Here is a 25824-nt window from a genome sequence, read left to right as displayed (position 1 = left end):
CAAACAGGACGGGTGGCCACTCCAGTTTCAGGCCCCACATTTGTTAACGTTTGGTCCCTACGTGGATGAGGGGAGGCGGACGGGGAATCCTTTTCTACTTCACTTTCTGCAAGTGTACGGGTGTGCAGGGCTTGCGGACCCTTTTCTCCAGCCCCAGTCCTGGAGTTGTGGAGCTTCTGTTTGTTTCCTTGGCAACAGGGAGAGGAAACCCCCATTTAGGAGACCCGGGAGGCCCCAGCAACCACACACACACACACACAGAGACACACAGACTCACAGGCAGCCGCCCACACACAGGCGCCTGCGTCAGCACTATCCGTCAGCACTGCCCGCCTCCTCCACCCATGTCTCCAGTGCCCCGCCCCTTCTACCTCCCCTCCCCCACCCTCACCAGGTGGGGAGGGGCCATAGCTGGGGGATGGAGAGGACAGAGGAAGATGTCACTGCCGAATTCCTCTTTGCGCCCTAATCTGGTGTGTACTGTGGCAGTATTGTGTGCTGTGGTGTGTACTGTGACAGTTCCGGAAACCTGAGGCTCACAAGGTGGGGCGGCTCTCTTGGCCCAGTTGGGAGGGGGATGGGGTTTGGAATGTTGGGCAGGACCTCCCCAGCAGACTCTCCGGATTTTGCTGTTGGATTGGTCTCCTCGGGGCCTGGGCTGAAGAGAGGTGGGATGTAGTCAACCTGGAGGCAGACACCTGAGGTTTGGGGCCTGCTTCTGACACCTGTCTGCTGTGTGGCCTTGAGCAAATCAGTTAACCTGCCCAAGCCTCAACCATGGGGGTAGTGGTGTTTGCTTTTTGCATCTCTAAGAGGTTGGCGAGGGTTAGGGTAGTAATCTTAATTGTGAAAGGATCACACCTGGGAGGCCTGCCCAGCCACGTATGAGGTGTAAAGGGTTAGTTCTCTGTCCATTATCCTGCAGCCCCTTCTGGCCAGGCCGGAGCCCTGAAGGAAAAGAACCGCGCTCTGGCTCAGCAGCCAGCACCCCTACGTCACAGTGACGTTCATGCCGGTCTCTTGAGGTGGATTAGCCCCTCAGATAGGTCCGGGGTGCTGTCCTGTCTCCTGTGATAGCATGCGTTGGGGTCAGAGTGCTATTTTGGGGGTTCTGAGTGACCTTGGGCAAATCTTTCCTCCTCTGGCCTTAGAAGCCACTTGTAAAGAGAGGGGCTTATTCCCCAGAGCCCTGGGGGCCTCTCGGGAGAGGCGCAAGGGATCATCAGGCAGGAGTCCCCAAATCTCCCTACTAGAGAGGCTCTGCCTCTGTCATTTAGTATCTTGGGCTTTTGGGGTGAGATTTCATTCGAATGAGGGGTTCTCTGTCTTTCCAAACGGCTGTCAAACACATGCTCCCCTTCTAAGGGCCTTCCTGGCTGAACTAAGCTAAGCTAATTGCCCTGAACCTGCATCATTCCATCTAGCTGAGTCTGGGTAGGAAGAAGGCAGTCTAGTCAGCTGGGCTACCTTAGGTCAATTAGTCAACCTCTCGGAGTTCTGGGGTTTTGGTATATATTGATAAAATGCAGATAATAATACCTCCCTCATAAGGCTAAGGAGAAGATTAAGTGGGGTCACCCACACACAGCCCCTAGCCCAGTGCCTGGTACATGGCAGCCACTTAAAGAACAGGCAAGTCCTTCCACTCTCAGGGTTATAATAATCACCTGTGCACAAGTGACTCAGCAGTTCAACAGGTGTTTAGTACCAGACCCTGTGATCAAAGAATGAATAAGACAGGGACCCTCCCTCAAGAACTCACTATAAAGGGATCCTCAAACCATGGCCTTGACTCTCCAAATCAGCCCCCACTCCCTAGACCCTCCTCCAAAGAGTTACCTCTTCCCTCCCCTATGGGGGAATATAACTGTCTCCCCAGTGGCCTAGGACCCATTTGAATCCTCCTCTCTCTCACCCCTACCTGTCCAGGATTATAACCTGGTGGGTAAGTGCTTGGCTTTCAGAGTCAGGTCCACCTGTATTACAATCCCAGTTCTGCTACTTACCATATGACCTTAGATAAGTGGTTCTCAACTGGAGGTGATTTTGCCCCACAAGAGACATCGGCACTATCTGAAGACTTAAAAAAAAAAAAAATTATTTATTTATTTGGCTGTGCCGGGTCGTAGTTGCGGCACGTGGGATCTTCGTTGCTGCGTGGAGGATCTTTAGTTGCGGCATGCGGGCTCTTTTAGTTGCGGCATGCAGGACCTAGTTCCTTGATCAGGGATCGAAACTGGGCCACCTGCATTGGAAGTGTGGAGTCTTAACCACTGTACCTCCAGGGAAGTCCCCCTCTCTCCTTCTTGACCCCAGGCTTATCAAGCAGCAAAAATCCTCTCTTGCAGGCCCCATCCCTGAACCAGGCGGCTGCCTCCATCTCCCCCTTCTCTGGTCCTGGTCCTGACTTTCCTCCCACACTTTCCTGCCTCGCCTCTAGTGTCTCCCTGCTCAGCTCAGCTGTGCACCCTCCTCAGCTCTTTCCCGCTTCAGCACCTCTACACGGACTTCCTCCCTGCGCCAGTCCACCCCTGCTCCTCCCACAGTCCTGCCAAAGTGGCCTAAGATAGTGAAGTCCTGGACCTGGCTGCCTTGTCCAAGTTCTGAGCTCGGCCTATTACTGTTTAGTTTTGGGAAAGTCAGCCTCAGCTGTGAAACAGGGAAATAATCTCCAGCCCATAAGGTGGTTTTGTGGAACGAAATTGAGAATGTATGTGAAAACACGCAACTATAAAGAGCGTCAAAGTGTAAGTTACCCAGTGGGTTGAGCATTATCCCACTTTATATTTTATTTTCATAGCACTTAACCACCTTCTAACAAACTATAATTTTGTCTTTTATTTATGGACCATCTCCCCCCACTAGGATGTCAGCTCCATGAGGGTAGGGATTTTTGTCTGTTTTATTCACTGCTGTCTCCCAGTGTCTAGCTCAGTGCCTGGCACACAGTAGGTGTTCAATAAATGTTTGTTGGATGAGTGAATTCACTATCTATGTATAAGGCACTTCTGTAAAGCCCAAAATCTACCTCCTCCAAGGAGCCTCCCTTTAAATGCATGTTACTTAATCATTGCAGCATCCCCATGCTGCAATGGGGAAACTGAGGCTGAAAGAAAAGAAATAACTTGCCCAAAGTCAGTCACCTGAAAAAGTGGCAGGACCAGATGCACTTGTTCATTTAAGAAACACTGAACACCTCCTGTATGCCAGGCTCTGGGCCAAATGTTAGGGACACAGATGGCCAAGATTTGGTCCCTCCTGTCCCTCACAGCACTTTTGGGAGGCAGGGTCAGAGGAAGGCCCAGGATGCTATGGGACCAGAGGAGGGTCCCCCTCCAAGGTCATTGGTCTTCAAGACAAGTGCCCCTCCACTGCCCAAACCACCCCTTGGACTCAACAACTATATTCTGATATCACTTATTAACGTTCCAGCTCCCAGCTTCTGGGATCCATTTGGAATTCATTATCCAGTTAAGGGTTCTATGCTGCTCTTTAACCACTTGTGCTTGGTTTTGCCTTTCCCTCTGTTTTCCCTACAAGTGGGCAACTCCCTTGAGAGCAAACATAGTAGCTCAACCCCCATGTCTCTGGTAGCCACACTACCCATGTTACAGATGAGGGAAACTGAGGCCCAGAGAATTCAGTAGCAGACCTGTCATCACATAGCAAGTGGGAGATAAGATTGGAACCTGGTCTCCACCCAGTCACGTCAACTCCCCCCAGCCCTCACCCCCAGCAGGCTCCGCTCCTCTGGACCTGGCCTTCCAGGCTTTCTCCTGCTTCTTCTGGGACTGGTGATCTACGCCTGGCAGCAAGAGAGCAGAGGATGACACTTGGGATTCAGAGTTAGGACTGAATATTCAACATAAAGTCCCTTCGAAGTTCACGTTCAGGATTGAGGCCACTGTGGTGGTGGTAAGGTGGGGGGACCCTTTGGAAAGGACCTAGAGTGAAATTTAGGGTTAGTTCCCCCTCTTCTTTCTCCTGCCTCTTTTCTCCAAAGATGGGGAGGTCTGGGCTAGGAAGGGTTAAGTGTGGTTTTGCTTCCCCAGCCAGGAGGGGAAGCCAGGCCAGGCAGGGACTGGGGGGGGGGGGGGACGACGCTCAGTGGAGTGGGGGCTAAGGCAGTGGGAACAGCCAGTGTCCCGCACGTTTCATTGGCACACCCACCCCGCCTCTGCCTTTGGTTTGGAGAGCACAAGAGGGAGAAACAGAACAAGGCTTTTTGTTTTGTCTGGGAAGCTGAAGGTGAGTGCCATGCCCTGGGGGAGAGGGCTGCAAGGAGGGGAAGCCATGTCCTGAGTCCCTTAACTGGGTGCATCCTGGATACTCACCACACTGCCAGTCACCCCCCTAGAGATGGGAACCTAAGCATCCCCTTCCCGGTTCCTTTCCCTGAATACTCAAGAGTCCCTGCCTTAATCCCACTCCAGCCCCTTGTCCCTCTGAAGCCAGCTCCAGAACCCAGAACAGAGGACCTGTCCAGCTCTGTTTCTCTTGCGCATCCTGATATCCTGGAGCTGTAGGAGTCAGCAACATAATTTAATTTCCCCCGTTGCTCATCAGAGAATAAGCTGTGGAGGCCACAGGGGCAGGGCAGGAAAGCACATGGGTTCTGGAGCCTCAGCCACCGCCACCTCTTAGGATGAGATGGTTGGTGGGGCCAGGGCCAGGATAAGGGGAGGGGAGTAGAAGGCTGATTAAAGGGGTCTTTGGTGAGTCCTGGGGAATGGAAGCCCCAGAGCCTGGGGTGGGGAAGCCTGGGGACTTGGGTGATCCTGTTTTGTGAGAAGGCCTGGCCCCTCCCCAGAGCCAGTGGCAAAGCAGACCTGGCCAGAGAGGAGTGTAGAGATAAGTGCAGTGCTGGCCCTGCAGCCAGCAAGGTTGTGGGAGTCTTTGCTGTCCCTACCTCCCACCACCCCTTCTCTGGCTGAAACCGGGATAGAGACCCAACATTGGCTGTCCAGCCCCCAGCCCTGCTCCCCCTTTCAGGTCCCTCTGGGAACCACAAAAATCTGGGACCTGGTGTCCTGGCAATGTGATGAATGCATGCACAGCTCTGGTATCTGTTTTAAATTATCCATTAAAATAAGTACAGTCCTGGAAAAAAAAATAAGTACAGTCCTGGAGTTGGTGGGGTGGGGTGAGGAGTAGAAAGGGACTGAAGGGGGAGGAACCCAAGGCAGGCTTTTTTTCCAATTGCTTGAATCCAAAGGAAAGGGGCAGGAGATGGGCAGTGCCTGGGTCCAATTCTTGGCCTTCTCTGGGGCCTGTGGCTTGTTCCTTGGGTCTAAGACCCAATGGTTGGTTTTGAAGGCAGGTTAAATTGGGGCAGAAGATAGGAAAAGAGCAACTCCAAACTCCTGGTCCCCACCCCAAGTTTGAGGGTGTAAAAGGCACTCAGGATCCAGAACTTTGCTGCAGCCCTCCCTCCAACCACCCCAGGGAACCCAGGCATTCTTCCCCACCTCACCCTGGCATCCTGAGATGCAACTTTGAATGGACTGCCCACATGTAGGGGGGCGGGCGGGGTAGGGGTGACTCACTATCACTATGGGGAGGAAAGGGGGAGCCAGTGGTGGAAGAAGAGTGAGTCACCCTGATGGGCACCAGCCTTAGCCCTCCCCCTACTTTATCTGCCTGCCTGGCACCCTTCCTTGCTTTACACCCACTTTCCCTCTCTCCCCCGCCCTTTGCCCACCCACCCTCACCCCTTGGCTCTGCCCTCTACCCCCAAAGGCCTGAGGCAGTGGGGGCAAGCTTGCAGCTTGGAGCGCTGAGCAGGCAGGGACCTAGACGCGAGCTTCAGCTAAGCCTCGGGCACGCGGGGGGTGCGCGAGAGAGGGTGGAGCCCTACTCCGCCACCACCGCCGGGTGGTCCTCTCCCCTCCTCACCCCTCCCGCCCCTCCCAACCCCCCGTGGGTATGCGACGGCCCCTTTAAGAGCAGTGGCCCCTCCTCCAATTCCCTAGACCTATTAGAGCCTTTGCTCGGGCGCCGGTGACTCAGAGTGTTCGCGGGAGCGCCGCATCCATACCGGCCAACCCAGATCCCGAGGTCCGACAGCGCCCGGCCCAGATCCCCACGCCTGCCAGGAGCCAGACGAGAGCCAGCCAGCCGGCCGGCGAGCTCCCACCCCGAGCAGTCTCTGTCCTTCGGCCAGAGCCGCTTGCCCTTACCGGGACCTCTGCCCCTCGGGCAGCGTTGCCACCCTGCCGGCCATGGAGACCCCGTCCCAGCGGCGCGCCACCCGCGGTGGGGCGCAGGGCAGCTCCACTCCGCTGTCGCCCACCCGCATCACCCGGCTGCAGGAGAAGGAGGACCTGCAGGAGCTCAATGACCGCTTGGCGGTCTACATCGACCGTGTGCGCTCGCTGGAGACGGAGAACGCAGGTCTGCGCCTTCGCATCACCGAGTCCGAGGAGGTGGTCAGCCGCGAGGTGTCCGGCATCAAGGCCGCCTACGAGGCAGAGCTCGGGGATGCCCGCAAGACCCTCGACTCGGTGGCCAAGGAGCGCGCCCGCCTGCAGCTGGAGCTGAGCAAAGTGCGCGAGGAGTTCAAGGACCTCAAGGCACGGTGAGTGCGCCCAGGTGGCGGCGTGGGGCCGGGAGAGGCGCAGAGAGGGCGAGCGGACTGTCGCCCTTGCCGAGCTCCAGACGGCTGATAACTTTGCGTTATAGTCTCCTCCCTCACCGGAACCGCCCCCAGCGGGTGACTGGCAGTGCCAAGGGAAATTGTCAAGACAGGACAGAGAAGGGAGGGGTCTCTGGGAGAGGGTGGAATATATAAGGTAACGGCGCGGGCAGCAGGGCCAAGTAGGGGCTGGTGGCAGGTCCACATTCTGTCAGGGTGGGATTTGCCAGTCATTTGGGGCCTGGGGGAGAGTCTTGGGCAAAGCGGAACTGGCTCCGTCAGGTCTAAGAAATCTGGGCACCCAGGACACTTTGGAGTGGGTGAAAGGCTCCTGTTAGAACTTTCTTGGCAGGCTTGGCACTGTGCCAACTTTGCCCAGCCTGGCTCTGAACACATGACACCCACTAAGACAGAGCTCGCAAGCTGGCAGATGTCCAGTGGTGCTTGAGAGAGGTCACCAAAGCAGGGTGACCCCCTTTTTCCCCTGCAGGGGCATGGTGATGGCCCCCTCAGCACGACCCTTACCCGGGTTCTCTCTAAGAGTTGGGAAGCTCTCCTTCACTCCCTACCTGTCTGAGACCTTCCCTGGACTCTGACAGGCCCACCAAAGAGCTCCAGGAGAGCGGCTTCCCCACAGCTCTCACAGCCCTTGGCCTGCTTGGCCCAGGAATGCAAGGGAGGGAGGGAGACAGAGGGCAGAGGCTCCCAGCTCAGGAAGTTGTGCTATGCCCAGGTCTGCCTCCCCCCTTCCCCACCTTCCCCCATCCCACCCTCACCCTCTGCCTGGAGTCTTCGAGGGTTGGGGGCTTGTTGCTCCCTGCCTCTCTCCTTGGGGTGAGCCGCTTTCATTTTCCCAGCCAAGCTGAGCAGCCTTTGCTCTGGCCCAGTCCTCGCAGCCGCTGACTTTTTGTTGTTGTTCTTTGCCTTGTTCAACTACCAGAATATAGTGACATTTTTGAAATCCAGCCGTTGGAAGCTTCAGGCCACTCCTACCTTACCCATCCCTGCCCCACTCTACCGCACCCTACTTGGCTCCTCCCTCTTTTCTAAAAAGGCCTTTGGAGCTGGGAAGTTTAGGCCATCTTCAGCTCCCCAAGAATTTGTTTTCTATGAAGACCTCAGCCAAAGAGCACTAAAGGTGCTTGGAGATCCCTGGTTGGGGTGGGGTATGGTTTGACTTTCCTTCTTTTCCTTGGCATCATCTTCTCCAGACTCATGCTCTTCTCAGAACCTCTGTGTATTCTGTGCTCTTTATACCCCTTCGTGAGCCCCTAGCCCCAGGCATGGTGGGTGTGGCAGATCCATCATCCCCTTGTGAAGATTAGATGGAAATTGAAATTGTGTGGAGAGGCAGGGTGACTTGCCTGCCGCCCCCCACTCTGGCTGTGGCTTGTGGGGATCTCAGTTCTCTGGCCAGACCAGGGATCGAACCCGGGCCATGGCAGTGAAAGCCCAGAATCCTAACCACAAGGCCACCAGGGAACTCAGGGTGACTTTATTTCTGTTGAAAGGGATCACTCCTGTCATTGTCCACTAGTGATAGGAGTAACTTAGTTAGCAGGACAGACAGGAGGCAAGCTAAGGGGAGTCCCAGAGAATTAGTGTTCTAAACTAGTCCACGCAACTACCAAACTACTACCTTGCAGATCCCTGTGAAGGGCATTGTTAGCAGATCTTTTTCTGGGGAAGGCATTGATCAGGGAACAGAACAAGTGGAGTCTATGGTCTCTCACTAACCCAGCCACGCCAGTCTGTCTCCTCTGCCTCCTGGTGCAGCTGTCGGGCCTGGGACACCAGGCGGGTGTGCACGCATGTGGGGCAGGGCCGGGGGTGGTGTGTGTACTTGTTATATTTAGCCACCTGCCTCTCCTCTCCCCCACTCATCCTGGCTGGGGAGGCTGGACTTCCGGAAAAGGGGGGGGCGGGTTTGCACACCTGGATCCTAGGCTGATGGGAGGCAGGGTGGAGACAAAGAGGGCTCAGGTTGGGGTTTCTGTCCTGTTCTATGTCCCCAGTGGGAGGAGCAAGGATTTGTTGCTCCCTTTTGCGTCTGCTGTGCTCAGGGTGAGGTGTGGAGTAGAATGAAGAATTTGGGAGAGCAAGAAAGGCATTGCCCTAACTCCTCCCACTAAAGCCTAGGGAGAAGGTGTTGCCTGGTTTAATGTTTAGTTAGAGCTCAGAGTTCAGGGCCAGGCTTTGGGTTGGGATGCAGAGCTGTCTGTAAGATCTTGTGGGGATTCCTGGCCCAGCCTGGGTATCTTGACCACACCCAGGGGTTTGGGGCACCCTCTCATCAGGCTGGGTTCCAGGCTGCAAGCAGAAACACTACCCCCACCCACAAACACATACACACATCCTGTCAACTCTGGAGCCCCAGGGATTTGGACACCTAAGTGCGGGAAGAATGAGGAGGTTAAGAGCATCAGGGAAGGCCTGCCTGGGGTCCAGGCTGGGAACTAGGCCCCACCCCAAGCAGGACAGCTGGGTGGATGACTCAGATGCTGCCCTCCTCTCTCCCACCCTTGTGGCTTTACAAGAGACAGGGTGGAGACAGCAGATGTCTTAAAGGGAGGGATGGGGGCCTGAATGTCTGCATCTTCTGCTCCCCGCTCCCCACTGCATCCTGGGGTCCTTTTCTACCTCCTTCCTAAGGTTCTGGTGGTGGTCTGGAACCGGGACTCCTGACAGGCAGTATGCACAAGTAGTTCTAGAGTTGAGGTCTAGAGTTATGGGCTTGGGCTGCGGGATGGTGCCAGGGTCTGTGTCTTCGCATGCGGAACTGGTGGAGGAAGGCTGAGTCAGAAGTGGGGAGATCCCAGCCCCACAGAGCAGAAGCGTCTCTTCCTCCCCAGACAAGGCCTGGGTGCTCAACGACTTCCTGAATTGCCCACCTTTTGCGGCCCTGGTTGCGACAGGCAGGGACCTGCCAGGCCCAGGTTCATCCAAGCTCTCATCAGGATAAGAAAAGCAAAAGCCAGAGAGGTGTAGAGGCTTGTGCCATGTCACACAGCAGGGGAGTGGCGGGTCAGGACTTGAGCACAGGCCTTCTGCTTCTTAGTTATGTGCTCGTACCATTAAACCGTACTTCTCTAGCTTAGGGGACAGGCTGGAGGATCTGGAAGGCGGGTTGGGATGACTGAGGCGCACTCCTGCAGTCTGGAGATTCTGCCCTGGGACCGGTGTTGTCTTAATGTTCTGCTGTTCCGCAGGGCCTGTTAACACTTGATCAATAGCCTTTGCCACATCCCATACCTGGAAAGACCCAGGACCCTGCCAGGCCATGGATCATGAGACAGAGCTCAGGGAGGCTGGTGATTCCTGTCTTGAGACTGTCTTGGGACTTGTCATGGGAATTGTCTACCTGGATCTGCAGGAGGCCGTGCCCTTTGGCAGATACATAAGGATAACAGGGATGGAGGCCTTCCAGGGTACCTGGGCCCCAGTCCTCACCTGAGGGAGCTCCTGGTGTCATCTCTTCCCCCACCCCACACCCTGAAGTCCACATTCTTATTCAAACGGAAAGAAGAAGGTACAGCTAACCCTGGGGGCTGAGCAGTAAGTACTTAAGGAGCTCAAGAGAAATAAGAAAGACAGTAATTCCTGCCAGGGCCCCTGATTGCCTTTCCACGATTGATGCCCCCGCCCGCACATCCCCTGGCCTCCAGGAATCTGAGACTTACTCTTGCATGGGATGTGCCCATTGTCCCCACTCCCAGTCCCACCCCCAGTGATTCAGTAGCTCAGTGTCAGGGCTGAAGGCAGGGACAGCTGTGGGGACAACTGGTAGGAGATGCCTTTACCTACCAACTGTGCCCTCTGCTCCCCCTCCCTTGCCTCCCTCCTCCCCAGCCCCTGACCACCTCTAGCAGCTGCAGCAGGCAAGACCAGGTCTGGCTCAGAGGCCCAGGGCACTTCATTCCATTCTCACCTCCCTGAGCCCCACCCTGTGTACTGAAGATGACACAGGCCAAGCTCGAATATTCTTGGAGATAGCAGGAAAGAGGTTCTTTGGGGAAGGTTGCAGCATCTCCTACTGCTTAACAAGAGGCAAGGTGGTCCACCAACAAAATGACAGGTAGCAGGAGGTAGCGGAAACAGCCCTGGCCCTTGGTGTCCTTAGTTCTAGGCTTGGCCCTGCCACTAAATTGCTGTGTGACCTTGAGCAAATCACCCCCCATCTCTGGATTTCCCTAGCTATAAAAGAAAGGGGTTAGGGCAGAAGGTCTCCAGAGATCCCTCTGGTTCCAGAGTAGTACAATGACCCACAAAGTGAGAAAACAGTCCTCTAAAATACCACGCTATAAGTATGAAAATCGAATATAATTAATAACCAGTGCTATTCACAATAGAAATATTTCCCACAAGCTTGGAATTAAAAGTACTAACACCCTCCTCTCTTTCTCAGAGAAAGTTTGTGAGAAACGGTTAACTATTATGGCATCATATCCTTGGCTTATGCTTTGTTTTTACTGCTAGTAGAAAAGGACACTACGTTTTTAATGCGGCTCCCTTCAGGACATGTCATGTAGGCTGTATCATGCAGAAGAGGGAGAGTCCCATGGATCTGTGTTGGGGAAGAAGGGAGGCTCTGGGGCAGGCAGGACTGTTACCTTAGTGCTGGCCAGGATTAGACAGCATGAACCCGGAATAAGAGGGAGGTGCAGGGGTGACCTTGAACTGCCCCCCTTCTATCCTTCCTGCACCCGCAACCTGAGGCTGGGCTGTGAGGAAGTCTTGGCCCTTAACAATCTCTCAAGGAAGGGGACAGTTTGGCAAGGAGGTGGGGCAGGGTGGGGGGACAGGAGCTCCCCCTGCCCGTTTGTGGGAGAGGAAGCTTGAATCCTGCCTGTCGAAACCAGGAATAATTCTGGCTGGAATCCCAGGCCCAGCAGACGAGCTGAGTCACGGTAGAGGGCAGAGTAGAGAGTGGACGGGAGACCCTGAACTTGTCCAGTCAGAGAAGAAAAGGCAGAGGGATGGCCTTTTATTGAAAACTAGGATGGGTGTTCTTGTTGAGTGGCAGCAAGAGGGATGAGGGCCTGAATCACATGAGGGACAGATGGAGGGGAGCAGAACACAGGAGTCCCTTTAGGGACTGGCTCAGGGGAGTTAGAGACCCTTAATTTCAAGGGTCCCAGACCTGGGCAGTTGAGAGGGGGCTGTTTGGGATTGCCAAGGCACCCCCTTCCTCCTCCTGAAGCTCCAACGCTTCCACCCTCTGCTGGCTGGGAGAGAGCATTGCATCTTCCCAGGCTGGAGTTGGAATGCAGTGGTACCAGAACTCCTCGGCCCTCCCCCCACTTCCTCTCTTCATCTTGGGGTGCGGCTCCCACCCCCTTCCCGCTGTTGTCAGGGTTAATAACCATGAGCCACCAGGCGGAGGGTTAATACGTCCTAAGAAGGGACTGCTAAGTCACCTTCTTGTAGGGATCCCCTAAATGTCCCACCTTATGGCCAGTAGCCTCCCTCCCTCCCACCCCCAGGACATCCTACCTCTTCCCAGGCCTTCCGTCTCCCCTCCATGCCCCCACTTCTTTTGGTCTGTTCCCAGGCCTCAGCCCTGCATTTTTATGACAACACAGGAATAATTTCTGGAGAAACAGGCCAGGAAGAAGGAAAGTGGAGTTTGGCATGGGACCTGGAGGGAGCGGTTGGTCATTCTGCCCTCTGCCTGTTGTCCAGGACCCCAGCACCCTGGCCTCTGGCCGCAGGCCTCTCCTGCCTCTGCACAATGCCACGTTGATACACCCAGCAGCTGTGACTCAGGCCTGGCCCCCTGCCAGTCCCAGCGCCTCTGCTGGAGTTGCGTCTGAACGTGTCAACAGGCCTCCTGTCCCCCTCTCAGCACCAGTTCCCCCATCCCAACCCTCCCTCTGCTTGGAATTAGACCTGGCTTTGTCTGGGGCGAAGACAGCTGGGAGCCTGGTGGCTCTGGAAGGAGATCTGAGGACCCTCAGACCCCGAGCATATGTGGCAGGTGTCACACCCAAGGGAGGCGTGCAGAAGCAGAGCCGTGCCTGCTGTGGACGCATGTGCCTGTATGGGGAGGCCCATGCACCCACATACTGGGGGTCGACCTCTACCATGTGCTTTCCAGGCGCAAGACATTCAGAACTTCACAGGGTGGCGTTTGGGGGAGGCTCAAGGGGCTTCTAAGTCCCTGAAACACCTGCCCCTCTCAGTTCCTCTCTTCAAGGTCTCCTTTCCAGAAAGGGCTGGTACCTTGAATGCCCGAGTGGGGAACCAGAGGTCCCAGCCTATCCACGTCCTACCCATACCTGAAAGTGATGGCAGACCCACAGACCGGCCAAGAACCCAAGCAGTGGTTACTTTTGTGGGTGGGGGGCCGTCGAACGTCATGGCCCCACGCACAGCTGTGGGAGTAGCTGGTGTTTGAGGGCTGTTTCACTAGGTCTCTGTGTCATCACCCTCAGACTGGGGTGGCTCCCAGCAATTGAGCAGAAGTCGAGCGTCTTCCAGGCTCTCTCCCTGGGTGTCTCTGTCTACTTTCTGCGCCCTCTGTGTGTGTCATGCCATTTTCTGTGTCTGTCTCCATCTGTTGTGAGTGTCCTCAGGTGACTGGGTGGGCAGGGTTTTAGGGTCTGAGGCTGCTTTTCTCCAGGCCTTGGTTTCCCCATCTGTAAAAGGGGAGGAGTTGGTCCAGGAAGAGGTTCCCCCAGAAGCCTTGAGCTCCTCCTAGTCTCAGGGCATTTGGGGACATACAGAAAAAGCCCGGAGACACACTTATTACTGGAAAGAGAATAAACCAGCAGATAAAACAACAGCTGAACGCACTTGGAAGAGGAGAGAGGGCTGGATCTGGAGGCGCTGGCCTGAGGCGGGGCTCAAACAGAGGTGGGGGCGTGGATTTGGATAGGTGGAGGGAGGGAAGGATACATTTCAGTGGGGGGAGTTGCTGGAACAAAAGGAGGAACGTGCGGCCGGCTTGGGGTGGCCGTTGGAGACGCCTCATCACCTGGCAGGGAGTCAGCCTGGGCAGAGGTCTAGACCCCTGGGAAGAGAGGGGTAAACTCTCGCCAAGCCAGGAGGGCTGGGACTCACTGCTCTGCCCCCAGCCCTGCTCTGCCCTGCCCAGCCACAGGGGGCTCCCTTTCCTGTGAGGCAGGAGACGCTCGGGGGGTTAAGGGCCCTTTGTGCGCCTGCCTCCCCTCCCCCTCCTCCCGTCTCTGACCCGCGGCGATGGGGAACACGGAGGGCCGGTGAGGCTGGGGCGGGGCCAGTGAGTGGACAGGGGCGGGTCTGAGGGAGCCCGGCTGGGCTGGTCCGTCTCCTCCACCGCCCCGTTGGCCATCTGCCCCTCCCACTTCTTATTTTTAGCCCCAGCCCGTTGTCGTTGCTCCCCTTGTCTCTTCCTCAGCTCAGCGGAGGAAATGGGGGCCTCTCCCTCGGGGCCTAGCAAGTTGCTCCCGGCAAGTGGGCCCAAACAGGCCTGCGGCCGGCCCTGGCTTCCATATCTGGCATCTGAGCTGGGCTGAGGAGGGTGACTCAGCGGGCGGGTCAGCGCCTGGCCCAGTGCCCACCTCAGCCCCTTTGCCGTGCTGCGTGCCTTTCTCCCCCTCCCCGCCCCCCCAGGCAGCCCCCAGAGTCCTGGCCGGCAGTGGCCCTGGAGCCTGGCTTCCCTATCCCACCAGCCAGCCTCAGCGTAACAGAGCCCCAGCCTGGGGCCACACGCGCCAGCTCCCAGGTCTCATTTCTACCTTATTCTTTTCCTCTCTGCTCCCCTGCCCTCCCCCACCCCACTCGTCCCTCCTTCTGCGATCAGATATGCCAGACGTGGGAAGAGTTAGAAACAGGATGCCCAGCCCTTCTTGCCTCATGAGCCCGCTGGGATGGAGCCACTCCTGTGTGGGAGGAGCCTGGCGGATGGGAGGGAGAAGCCGGCAACCCACTGGCATGGCACGGGGCCTGGGGCAGGACGTGGGTAAAGCCAGGGTCTCCCCTGTGAGCACCAGAGGATTTCCCGACCCCTGCCAGAGTATTGTGTGCTTGAGGATGAGTCACCTGTGGAGCCCCTGGTTCCCACCCTTCCAGCTCCCCTTGCCTGCCTCACCCTCTCCTCCCTGCCGGCCCAGTCCTCCCTGCCCTAGCTGTGGGGCAGCAGTCAGCATGTGCCCGGCTTTCCCACCGCCAACCCCCAGTGGACTCAGGCACGGGCAGCAGCACCACTCTGGGGCTGAACGCCTGGCCAGTGTCTGCTTGGGGTCCCTGCTAGGGCTGAAGACCCCAACTAGGGAAGAAATGGCATTTGGACCTGGTGGTCAGGCAAGACTGGGGAGGAGGTTGGAGAGGCACTGGTTTCCGTACTGCCACCCGCAGCGGTCTCTTGGGGAGTGCTTGTGGCTCCCTGGCCACAGAGCTCCTGAGGTCTGAGTCACGAGCCCATGGGTGACAATAGCTGCTTCCCCACAGAGGGGAGCTCCCCAAACACGGCTGAGAAAACCACAAAGGCTCTTCCTTGCTTCCCTCTCTTTGCTTGGGGTTTCCCTCACCTGCAGGGTGTGCCTTAGTCCTTTCATCGCATGTCTTTTAAGCGCTAAGCAAAGCCTCCAGGAGGGGAAGGAAAATCGCCCCCTTAATTTCTCTGGAGGCCGTTAGAGCACGGGAGGTGGAGCAGTACATCAGTGATTTCCAGCTCTGCTCCCGACTTGCTGTAGGACCCTGGAGGGACCCTGGACGTAGCTCTCTGTGCCTGTTTCCTCACTCACGTAGTATTAGCACCTATCTCAGTAGGGAAGCTGTGGAGATTAAGTGAGTTAATATTATAATATTTAGAGCAGTGTCTTGTATGCAGTTAGGTGTGTTTGCTGTCATTATATGATTATTAGTATTAGTCTGAGTATCAGTATTAATATTAGTATTACTACCACCCCACCTTTGGGAGCAGAAGGAACTGAAGAGGTTATACTGAAGGACAAAATCCTGCAGTTGTCAGGCTGTGTGAGCCCCCGAGGACAGGGACCGTGCAGCTCCGTTGTTTTCCTCTGTCAGTGCTGCGTTGCACTGCCACAGGAAAGGTATTTCCAAGGAGAACTGCTGAAGTTCCTCTTCTGGTGTCTGAGGAGGCCAGGGAGGCGGGACTAGGGAAGAGACACCCTTGAGATGCCTTCTGAAAGCATCACGGCACTCCTTCCTGCTTCTCCCAGCTCAGGCTGGCTGGATCTGGGAGCCCTCTTTCTCCTGCTGGCTTCTCTGCTCTCTCTAGACCTGTGGCTTAGGGGGAGGGGGAGGGGAGGGGAGGAGGAGGGCAGGGGGAGGAGGGGGGGGGGGGGGAGGAGGGAGAGGAGAGGGAGGAGGGAGGAGTCCTGATCAGCAGCCAGAATTGACTGTGACCTCCCCCCACCCCCACCCCCACCCCAGTCCCCATAGCAGCTTGCTGTGCTTGACACTGGGTCACTCACCTTCCTCCTCTGTGCCTCAGTTTCCTCATCTGTACAAGGAGGGGATTAAGCTGAACGTATGCTCAGCTCCTTCTAGTTCTCTAAATTCTGAGAGCCTCCCAGGATGGCCAGCTGCAGCCGTTAGCCTGCAGGGTGGAGAGGCCTCTTGGCTGGGAAGTCCCTGCCAACCTTGGAGTCAGCCCAAGGGGCTCGGAATCTATGTCTGCTGCGTCGCTTCGCTTTACCAGCGGTTTTTCTTCTTTTTCCCTCCTCGCCCTGCAGCTGCCTCAGCTTCGGAAAAGTTCTGAAGTCATGGAAAGTTGGGGCTATGCTCCCAGCCAGGGGCTGGGCCGGATGGCAGCCAAAACCTGAGCTGGGTTTTGACTTTATTTTTAGCTTTTCTGGCTGAGACGGAGGAGGGGAGACATCCTCCAGATCTGGAAGGGCCTCTTTTCACAGGAGACAGACACTGTTGCATTAAACAGCTTGTTCTGAGATGTGGCCAGAGGCCTGGACAGAGCGAGCGTGCAGGCTGGGGGTGCTCCCCCCAGGTCTTCGGGTCCTTCCCTTGCCTGTCTGGGTGTTGCTCTGTCCCCCCTCCCCGTGGAGCCCAGTTGGAGGGGAGGTGGCTCCTGTTTGAAATCTAAGCTGGCTGCAGGAGAACACCATCTCAGTCTCGGGCCCTCCCTCCAGAGCTGTCTCCAGTCTAGCCTTCTCCATCCTGCTTCACAGTGAATTGTTGGGTCTGCTGGAGCTGAGGGCTTTGGTGGCAGGAGAAAAATGTTGGCAGGGCCACTTTTCTCCTTTCCAGGATAGAATTTTTTCCCCCTGCCCACGTTTGGTTTTCCTTTTTTCCATCTGCCATGGTGGGTTCATGCTTGAAGTCTGATGAGTTGCAGATGGCAACTGGGCCCAGGCCCCTTGTCTCTTTCCTTCCACTCCCTGGGTCTAGTGGTTTCTCTCACCACGCATTGCTGAAGGGATCATTACAACTGAAAAGTTCTTGGGTTCCCCAGAGGTCTTTAAGAAAATAGGATCCCTCTGTTTCTCTAGGTCACTCTCCAGCAGAAATCATCAGTGGCCCAGGAAGGGAAGGGAGGTGGCAGAGGCAACCCCTGTTTGGTTGGTTCTAGCTAAAGCTTTACCCAGTTTGAGGAGTGGGGAGGTTCAAGGCTGGAACCCAGATGGACCTGGAGGCCTGGGGGTCGCATCTGGAGCCAGATGCTGAGGCCTGTGGTCGACGTGTCAGGCTCAGCATTCTCAGGCTCTGATGAGGCCCAGAGGGAGGGAGGCTGGAACCCCTGTGCTCTGCCCAGATCAGGGGACCCAGACTGGGTCCGAGAAAGGGAAGGGTCAGTACCATGCCTGGCTGTCCTCATCCCAGGTCTCCCTGAGCTTTAACCCGACTTTCCCTCCCAGCAGTTCCCGGTGTGTAAAAGGCGCTAGGGGAGGTGACAGACACCTTTAGGTCTCAAACTGATAAGTGTTAGGGACACACAGACCCAAGGCCTAGGAGCCTGGCTGTCTGGGTACCCGCAGGGAAGGAGGCTTGGCTGAATGGAAGGTGGGTGGAGTCGGGGGAGAAGGTTAAGGCCCTCTGTGGGAAGGGGCAGGAGACAAAGGTGGCTCTGTCTCTTTGGGAAGGAATGGGAGGGGAGAGAGGGAAAAGCATTCATCTCACGGGATCGAGCTTTGCCCTTGGCCCCAGGCACGTTCCTGAGTACTGAGTCATGGGAAGGGTGGAGAAGCAGGAAGGGGGTTTTGGGGACCTTGGGGGAAGTGGGAGTCCAGCCTCAGAGGCAGGCAGATGCAAACAAACCAAAGTCAAGGATGCCCTCCCCTGGCAGTTTGAGGGATAGCAGAGCATGGCCCCACAGCTGACCTCCCAGAACCTGACTTCTCTCTCTCCCTGGGGGACCTGGCTCTCTCTAGGAACACAAGACTCCTCCTCTTAAACCCACTCTTCCCTGGCTTCTTTAGCAATACCAAGAAGGAGGGAGACTTGATGGCTGCCCAGGCCCGGCTCAAGGACCTGGAGGCTCTGCTCAACTCCAAGGAGGCCGCACTGAGCACTGCTCTCAGTGAGAAACGCACGCTGGAGGGCGAGCTGCATGACCTGCGGGGGCAAGTGGCCAAGGTGAGGCCCGCCCGTGATGCCACCTGACACCTGTCCCCCCTCCCCTGCCAAATGTACACTCACTCTTCCACCCCAGGCCCCCTCAGGAGGTGCCCAGTCTGACCTGTGACATGGCATCAGAGCCATTCCCATGTCCTACCATCGTTGCACCCATCCAGACCATATTGCATCCTCTGCTGCCCATGGTGTCTAGCACGGTGAATTTAAAAGAATCCACAAGCCATTTCCATTTAACTTTGCAATGAATTGTGCCTGGCCCTGGATCCCTCCCGGTTTGACCCTGCTAGAGAGAGCCATGACCTCTCAGGGAGGCAGGTGAGGATGTAGACTGTCCACAGAGCCCTGATCGGGAGCTGATGGTCGATCACATATGGATGCATGTTCTCAGTGCTCAGCATGTGTACGATGGTCTTTACTTTCAAAACACTTTGCTATGTATTCTAGCCTCTAATCTCTCATGTTACAAGCTAAGGAACAGAATCAAAGAAGCTGGCTTGTTCCCAATCTCACAGCCACATCTGCTCAGAGCAGGACCAGGACTAGAGACAGTCACCAAGCTTCTGTCCTGGGCTGTCTTCCCTCCCAGGCCCTGCCGCCATGGTACACCGTGGAGAGACCAGGAGAAGCCAGCATGTTGACAAGAAAACCAAGGCTGGGCCATTCTCCTCCCAGTTCCTGCCCCCAGCCCTTCCCAGCTTCACTTCCCAGCTTGTGCTTTCTAAGATGAAGATCTAAGACAGGTGCACCCCTACTTGAGGTTCAGAGGATTGTTTCGTGGCAGATAAGGGCGCGTCTCTCCGTGATCAAACCCCTGCCTTCCAGTCTGGCCGCCTCTGCTGTCACTCTACCCGCTGAGCCCTGTCCTTCAGGCTTCAGCAGTACTGACTAGAGATCCTGAAGTGCACATGTGTGCCTTCTTCCCTCTTTGCCTTTGCACTTGGCTCCTGTCTGCCCCACTCACCTGTCCTTCAGATCTCAGCCTCTTGGAGGCCTTCCCGGAAGCCCCCTCTACCACCCCAGGCACACTTTGGTTCCTTCCGTCATGTTCATTCTGTATTCTGGACATACTTCCTTTATAGCAATTGCTATGTTGTGCCAGAGAAAGGAGGCACTGTCTTTTTTTTTCTTAGCACAGTACCTACCCAGAGTCATTACTGTGAGGGAATAAATAAATTATTACCTCTATGGGTATCCAAGGCTCTCACTCCCCTAGACCTGTTTCTGCACATATAAAGGGATGTGCTGGACGCAGCCCACTTCTCAGCTTCCTTCCAGCTCTGATGTCCTATGATCCCTCTCCCTGACCTCTGCCCCCTTCCTCTCAGCTCGAGGCAGCCCTGAGTGAGGCCAAGAAGCAACTTCAGGATGAGATGCTGCGGCGGGTAGATGCTGAGAACAGGCTGCAGACCCTGAAGGAGGAGCTGGACTTCCAGAAGAACATCTACAGCGAGGTGGGAACTGTGCCCTGCAGACCGGAGGACCAGGGCTGGGTGGTGACAGACGTCAGAGCTGGGGCTGGGGGATCAGCTGTGTGCAGAGCTCCCTGCCTGACTCCCTTGTACTAGTGGATGGGGAGTTGGGGGGTGGCCAGCCCCCAGGTTAAAGTGGGGCTTTACAGTGACTCCATTCAGGGTTAGGACTGGGCCGGGAACTTGGGTTTCATCCTTGAAGGACTAGTTCTGATTTTGGTTTCTGGGTCCAACCCTTCCAGGAGCTTCGTGAGACCAAGCGCCGCCATGAGACGCGACTGGTGGAGATTGATAATGGGAAGCAGCGTGAGTTTGAGAGCCGGCTGGCGGATGCCCTGCAGGAGCTGCGGGCCCAGCACGAGGACCAGGTGGAACAGTACAAGAAGGAACTGGAGAAGACCTATTCTGCCAAGGTGCTCATTATCCCGTGGCTCCCTTGCTGCCTCTGCCCCCAGCAGCCCTCCACCCGCCCACCCTGAGATGTCCTGTGGGAGATCGGGAGGACGGTGGCAGGAGCTCAGGGTACCCGGCACCTGACGCTGCAGCAGTGATGCCCTTCTCAGGTCCCTCCTGCCTTTGGTCGCTGCAGCCCTAACCCTGTGTCCTCCCCTCCAGCTGGATAATGCCAGGCAGTCAGCCGAGAGGAACAGCAACCTGATGGGGGCCGCCCACGAGGAGCTGCAGCAGTCCCGCGTCCGCATCGACAGCCTCTCCGCCCAGCTCAGCCAGCTCCAGAAGCAGGTGATGCCCCCACCCCGCCCCTCCCCCATCAGCCAATAGTCTGGGCAGGATGTCAGGATGTCAAGTGGAAGTCCTGCGGAGGGGAGGGTAGTGGACAGAACATGCCCCCAGGACCACAGGCTGAGTAAGAAGCCTAGGATTTGGAGTCAGATGACCTGTTTGCTGTTCCAGGACTACCTCTTATCTCGCCTGTAAGACCTTCGCTTCTCAGAGCCTTGGTTTTCCCATTTGAATATGGAGATCATTCTTATCCTCCCTAACTCATAGATCTGCCAGGAGACCCAGTGTGAGGTGTTAAAAGCATCAGTATTCTTCTAGCTGGCTGTGCCACTTGTGGCAGAGGAAATAGGTTCTAGCCTCAGATTAAGAGATTTCAGTTGGATATTGAGAAGGCCTCCCCAGTCGTCACCAGCCAGCCGAGGCCACATTAGAGCCATAAAAGGCTCTGATGGGAGCCTGGAGATCCTGGGGAGGATAGCTGGGTGTCCCCTGCCCCTTACGTCTCCATACTTGGGGCCCTTGGGAGCTCATCAGACCCCTGCCCCCCGTCACCCAGCTGGCAGCCAAGGAAGCAAAACTGAGGGACCTGGAGGACTCGCTGGCCCGTGAGCGGGACACCAGCCGGCGGCTGCTGGCAGACAAGGAGCGGGAGATGGCGGAAATGCGGGCAAGGATGCAACAGCAGCTGGACGAGTACCAGGAGCTGCTGGACATCAAGCTGGCCCTGGACATGGAGATCCACGCCTACCGCAAGCTCCTGGAGGGCGAGGAGGAGAGGTGGGCTGTGCGGGAGTCGGGGAGGTGCTAGCGGCCGCCTCCGGCCTGCCACCGGCCTTGACTAGGCCCCCCACCCTGTCTCCCCCTCCGCAGGCTACGCCTGTCCCCCAGCCCCACCTCGCAGCGCAGCCGCGGCCGGGCCTCCTCCCACTCGTCCCAGACACAGAGTGGGGGCAGCATCACCAAAAAGCGCAAGCTGGAGTCCACAGAGAGCCGCAGCAGCTTCTCCCAGCACGCTCGCACCAGCGGGCGCGTGGCCGTGGAGGAGGTGGATGAGGAGGGCAAGTTCGTACGCCTGCGCAACAAGTCAAATGAGGTAGTCCCCCAGGTTGGGTCTAAGAGAATGCATCCGGGTTAGGGAGAAAACCTGGAAAGTGAAGGGATGGAGTTTGCGGGGAGGGCTGTTCCTCCCATCAGAGGCAGACCAGGGCAGTGTGGCTATCTCCTCCACACTCTGGTTCCAGTCCTGGCTCCGGGACTCATCGGTGGCAGCGAGACCTTCGGCAATTTATTTAACCTCTCAGAGCATCGGTTTCCTCATCTGTAAAATGGGCATGATAATAGTCCCTAACCCTTTGAATTCTTGGGAAAATGAAAGTACTGAGTGTGTTTGGCACAGCATAAGAGCCCATAGATGTAGCTATTATTTATCCTTGAGGGGAAGGCGGCGAGGGGCAGAATAGAGTGAGATAGACCCAAGAGCCTGAACGAGCCTCCCCCAACCTTCCCCTTCTCTCCCTGGCAGGACCAGGCCATGGGCAACTGGCAGATCAAGCGCCAGAATGGAGATGATCCCCTACTGACCTACCGCTTCCCGCCAAAGTTCACTCTGAAGGCTGGTCAGGTGGTGACGGTGAGTGGCAGGGTGTTTGGGACTCTGGGGTGGCCTCGGGTGGGGATGGGTTGGCCTGAGGATGGGAGTGCTGGAGTGAGCACCCTTCTCTAATTCTCCCTCTCCCAGATCTGGGCTGCAGGAGCTGGGGCCACCCACAGCCCCCCTACCGACTTGGTGTGGAAGGCACAGAGCACCTGGGGCTGTGGAAACAGCCTGCGCACGGCTCTCATCAACTCCACTGGGGAAGTGAGTATGCCGCAGGCTGGCCTCTTACTGGACAGAGTTCCCCTGACGGCCAAAGTAGGAGCCAGCTGCCCCCAACCCAAAGGGGCCAATTCAGGGCCACTTTCTCCCAGCTCTCCTGTGCAGTCCCAGGCCCCAGACTCTCTACGCAGTGTACAGACCCAAAGCCGCCTCCCCCAGCAGCAGGAGGGGTGGAGGTTAGACAGTGAGGATTGTTAAGGCAGACGATGCTCCTACCCAGAGAGTTTGACAGTGTCACCCTGGGGTAGAAACAAGTTCCTTAGCTCCAGTACCACAGAGGACAGAGTAAGCAGCAGGTTGGACAAAGGGCAGGCCACTCGAAGGTTCTTAGGTGGTCACTGGGTTGGGTATGCTGCACACCTCCTCCCCTGGCCCTGAGCCCCTAACCCCTGGGGCTCTCGTATCCCCGGCAGGAGGTGGCCATGCGCAAGCTGGTGCGCTCAGTGACTATGGTTGAGGATGACGAAGATGAGGATGGAGATGACCTGCTCCATCACCACCACGTGAGTGGCAGCCGCCGCTGAGGCCAAGCCCACGCTGGGGCACCCAGCCAGGCCTAGGGACAGCCTCTCCCTGGCCTTCCCGTGCCCCAAAAATCTTTTCATTAAAGAATGTTTTGGAACTTCACTTGCTGCCCTGGCTTTTCTTCTCTCTCCTCCCTATACCTTGAACAGGGAACCCAGGTGTCTGGGTTCCCTACTCTGGTAAGGAAGGGAGTGGAACTTTCTGATGCCATGGAGTCTTCCCATGGGAGCAGTGGACAAGGGTCTGGATTTGTCTCCTGGGACAGGGATGGGAGGACAGATGTGGGGCACCCAGCCCTGCCTCTCTCCCCCAATTTCTGTTGCATGCATCTCCCTTCTTGTCTCCTCCCCATTCCTGTCACCTGCATGGCCTCTCATCTCCCCCATTTTTCCTGGGAGAACGGTCTCTCTCACCCACGCCACTTCCCAATTAATTTTGCATGCCTGCTGCTCTACAAGCTTGCTCACTCTCTCTCCTTTCCCTCTTAAGCTCAGAGTAGCTAGGACAGAGTCAAAGCCACAACTCCCATTCCCTGTCTTCTGTCCCCAAGTCTTCATGACCCTGCCCCCTTTCGTGTCCTCCCTTCCCAGCCCCGGGCCCCCTAAGCCCTATCGCTCACCCGCCGTTAGGTTAGGTTAGGTTAGGTTAGGTTACTTGAGCGCAGAACCCCACCTTCCCACCTGGCAACTGGGAACCTGCAGGAGCGCGGAGCCTGGGTGTTGGGCCTGAGCAGTCAGTCTCAGACTCGCCGTCAGGCCTGAGCCTTATCTCCCTCCTCAGGGCTCCCACGGCAGCAGCTCGGGGGACCCCGCCGAGTACAACCTGCGCTCGCGCACCGTGCTGTGCGGGACGTGCGGGCAGCCTGCAGACAAGGCGTCTGCCAGCAGCTCGGGAGCCCAGGTGGGCGGATCCATCTCCTCTGGCTCCTCCGCCTCCAGTGTCGCAGTCACTCGCAGCTACCGCGGTGTGGGGGGCAGTGGGGGTGGCAGCTTCGGGGACAGCCTGGTCACCCGCTCCTACCTCCTGGGCAACTCCAGACTCCGAACCCAGGTGAGTTGTCCCTCTGCCTCTACACCCCCACAGGCAGCGGGGCCCTGGTCCCTGAGGGTTAGGGTGGCCCTGTGGGGGGAGAGCCTTCTCTTCCGCAGCCCGGGGGAGTGGGAGCCTCCTCCCCGAAGCCCAAGATCCTAGATGGTCGCTCCCGCATCCTGCCCCTCCTGTCTGAGCCCCAGATTGGAGGGCAGGGGTGGGGCGGGGGGTAAGGGGAGGGAGGGTACCGGCCAGGTGCTGCGGCTCACACCTCTCCCCTTCTCTCTTCTCTCTTAGAGCCCCCAGAACTGCAGCATCATGTAATCTGGGACCTGCCAGGCAGGGATGGGGGCGGAGGCCTCCTGCTTCCTCCTCACCTCATGCCCACCCCTGCCCTGCCCCTCCTGGGAAGGGGCTTGAAGCCAAAGAAAAATACCCCTTTGTTTTTTCTTCTATGTTTTTGTTTTTTTCTAAGAGAAGTTATTTTCTACAGTGGTTTTATACTGAAGGAAAAACATAAGCCCCCCCCCCCCCAAAAGCCCATCTATCTCAATCCCCCCCTTTTTTTCCCTGCTTCTGGGGAACTCCATATCTGCCTTAAAACCAAAGAGGGAGCCAAGGGAAAGGGATGCTTTTTACAGAGCCTAGTTTCTGCTTTTCTGCCCTGCCTGCTGCCCCCATCCTGGGGACCCTGTGACATGGTGCCTGAGAGGCAGGTGTGGAGTCTTCTCCGCCAGGCCCCTGGGCCATCCCCCATCGTTCCACTACACCTGGCTGAGGCTCCTCCGCCTGCCCCCCCCCCAGTTCCCCCCTGTCCCCAGCCCCGGGATGACTTGATTCTCCCAGGTACCAGTTGCGCTTGCTTTTTCTGTATGTTATTTAGACAAGAGATGGGAATGAGGTGGGAGGTAGAAGGAGGGTGAAGAAAGGTTAGAATGAGCCTGCCGTCACCCAGCTTCAGAGCCAGGGGTGGGCTGTGCCCAGTCACTGGAGATCGAGGTCAGGTGGGTGTAGGGGAGGAGGGAGAGGGAGGCTGACTAGAATGGGGGAGAGCCTGCTGGGGCCCCACCACAGAGGAGGAAGATGAGGAAGGGTGGAGGGTGTGTGGCAGTGGATTTTGGCAAACACTTAAGGAGCCCCTTGCCTCCCATTTCCCATCTGCACCCCTTCTCTCCTCCCCAAATCAATACACTAGTTGTTTCTACCCCTGGCTGCTGTGGTGTCTGTCTTTGTTGGTGGGTGTCACTGTGTGTTCTGAGGGGCAGACAGACAGACAGACACACACACACACACATAAATGTCGCTCAGTCACCGCATCCTCACGCCGCCCAGCCTTGCCCCTGCTCTAAGGGAGATGCGACAAGGCCCTCAGAGCTTCAGATGCACATCTGGGCACCCAGCGGTGGCTGATGGGGAGAGGCTCTGACCTGAGCATTGCCCACCCAGTGCAGGGCTCTCTCTCCATAAGTCCCTCAGGGAAGCAGAGCCTGAAGGAGAGCATTTCCTTCCAAGCTTTCTTCAACCAGCCAGCACTTAGCGAGCACCTTCTTCGTGCTGCACCCTGAACTCAGCGTAAATACTGAGACGTGATGATATGGACCCAGTCTGAGGGTGGTGACATCTCAGGACCTGGGGCAAGGACAGATGGGGAGGAGGGAATAGAAGCCAGTGAGAGCAGCAGGAAAGGGGCAGGACTGACTTTGCAAACAAGCAGTTAATGTCCCTCTGCGCCACACTCCATGCTCAGCTCAGGGACAGGGAAATGGACAAGACAGTGTGTTCAGTGTCGTCAGGGACCTTACATTCCACTGGGAGCCAGAAAACGTGGACTGCTGTGGACAAAGGGACGTGTCAGGCGGAGTAGGAGCCTCAGAGAGGGAGCCTATCATCTGGGGGAATGAGGAGCCCAGACTGAGGGAAAGGGCCCCAACCAGGGAAAATGAGCTATAGGAACCAAACTTTCTCTGGCCCTTTATAAATTCCAAAGCATCTCTGCGCTATTTCATTGGACCCTC

The 25824-nt window shown here is 56.8% G+C and overlaps 1 protein-coding gene across 1 annotated transcript; it reads left to right on the top strand.

Moving 5' to 3' along the window:
• The first annotated feature begins 1472 nt into the window (after window positions 1–1472).
• On the top strand, window positions 1473–24331 carry LMNA (lamin A/C). The gene is made up of 13 exons (XM_029229469.1): window positions 1473–2747; window positions 5973–6577; window positions 18013–18169; window positions 19495–19620; window positions 19881–20051; window positions 20254–20379; window positions 20936–21156; window positions 21250–21472; window positions 21902–22009; window positions 22118–22237; window positions 22669–22758; window positions 23561–23830; window positions 24107–24331. Exons 2-13 carry the CDS (start codon window positions 6222–6224, stop codon window positions 24131–24133), a joined length of 1995 nt encoding a protein of 664 aa, XP_029085302.1. The 5' UTR covers window positions 1473–2747; window positions 5973–6221; the 3' UTR covers window positions 24134–24331.
• The last annotated feature ends 1493 nt before the right edge of the window (window positions 24332–25824 follow it).

This window comes from Monodon monoceros, unplaced genomic scaffold, assembly GCF_005190385.1.
Source record: "Monodon monoceros isolate NGI ecotype Baffin Bay Population unplaced genomic scaffold, NGI_Narwhal_1 Super_Scaffold_18, whole genome shotgun sequence".
Classification (NCBI taxonomy): Eukaryota; Metazoa; Chordata; class Mammalia; order Artiodactyla; family Monodontidae; genus Monodon; species Monodon monoceros.
The sequence above is the reverse complement of the archived record's forward strand: the minus strand, read 5'-3'. Positions and strand labels throughout refer to the sequence as shown.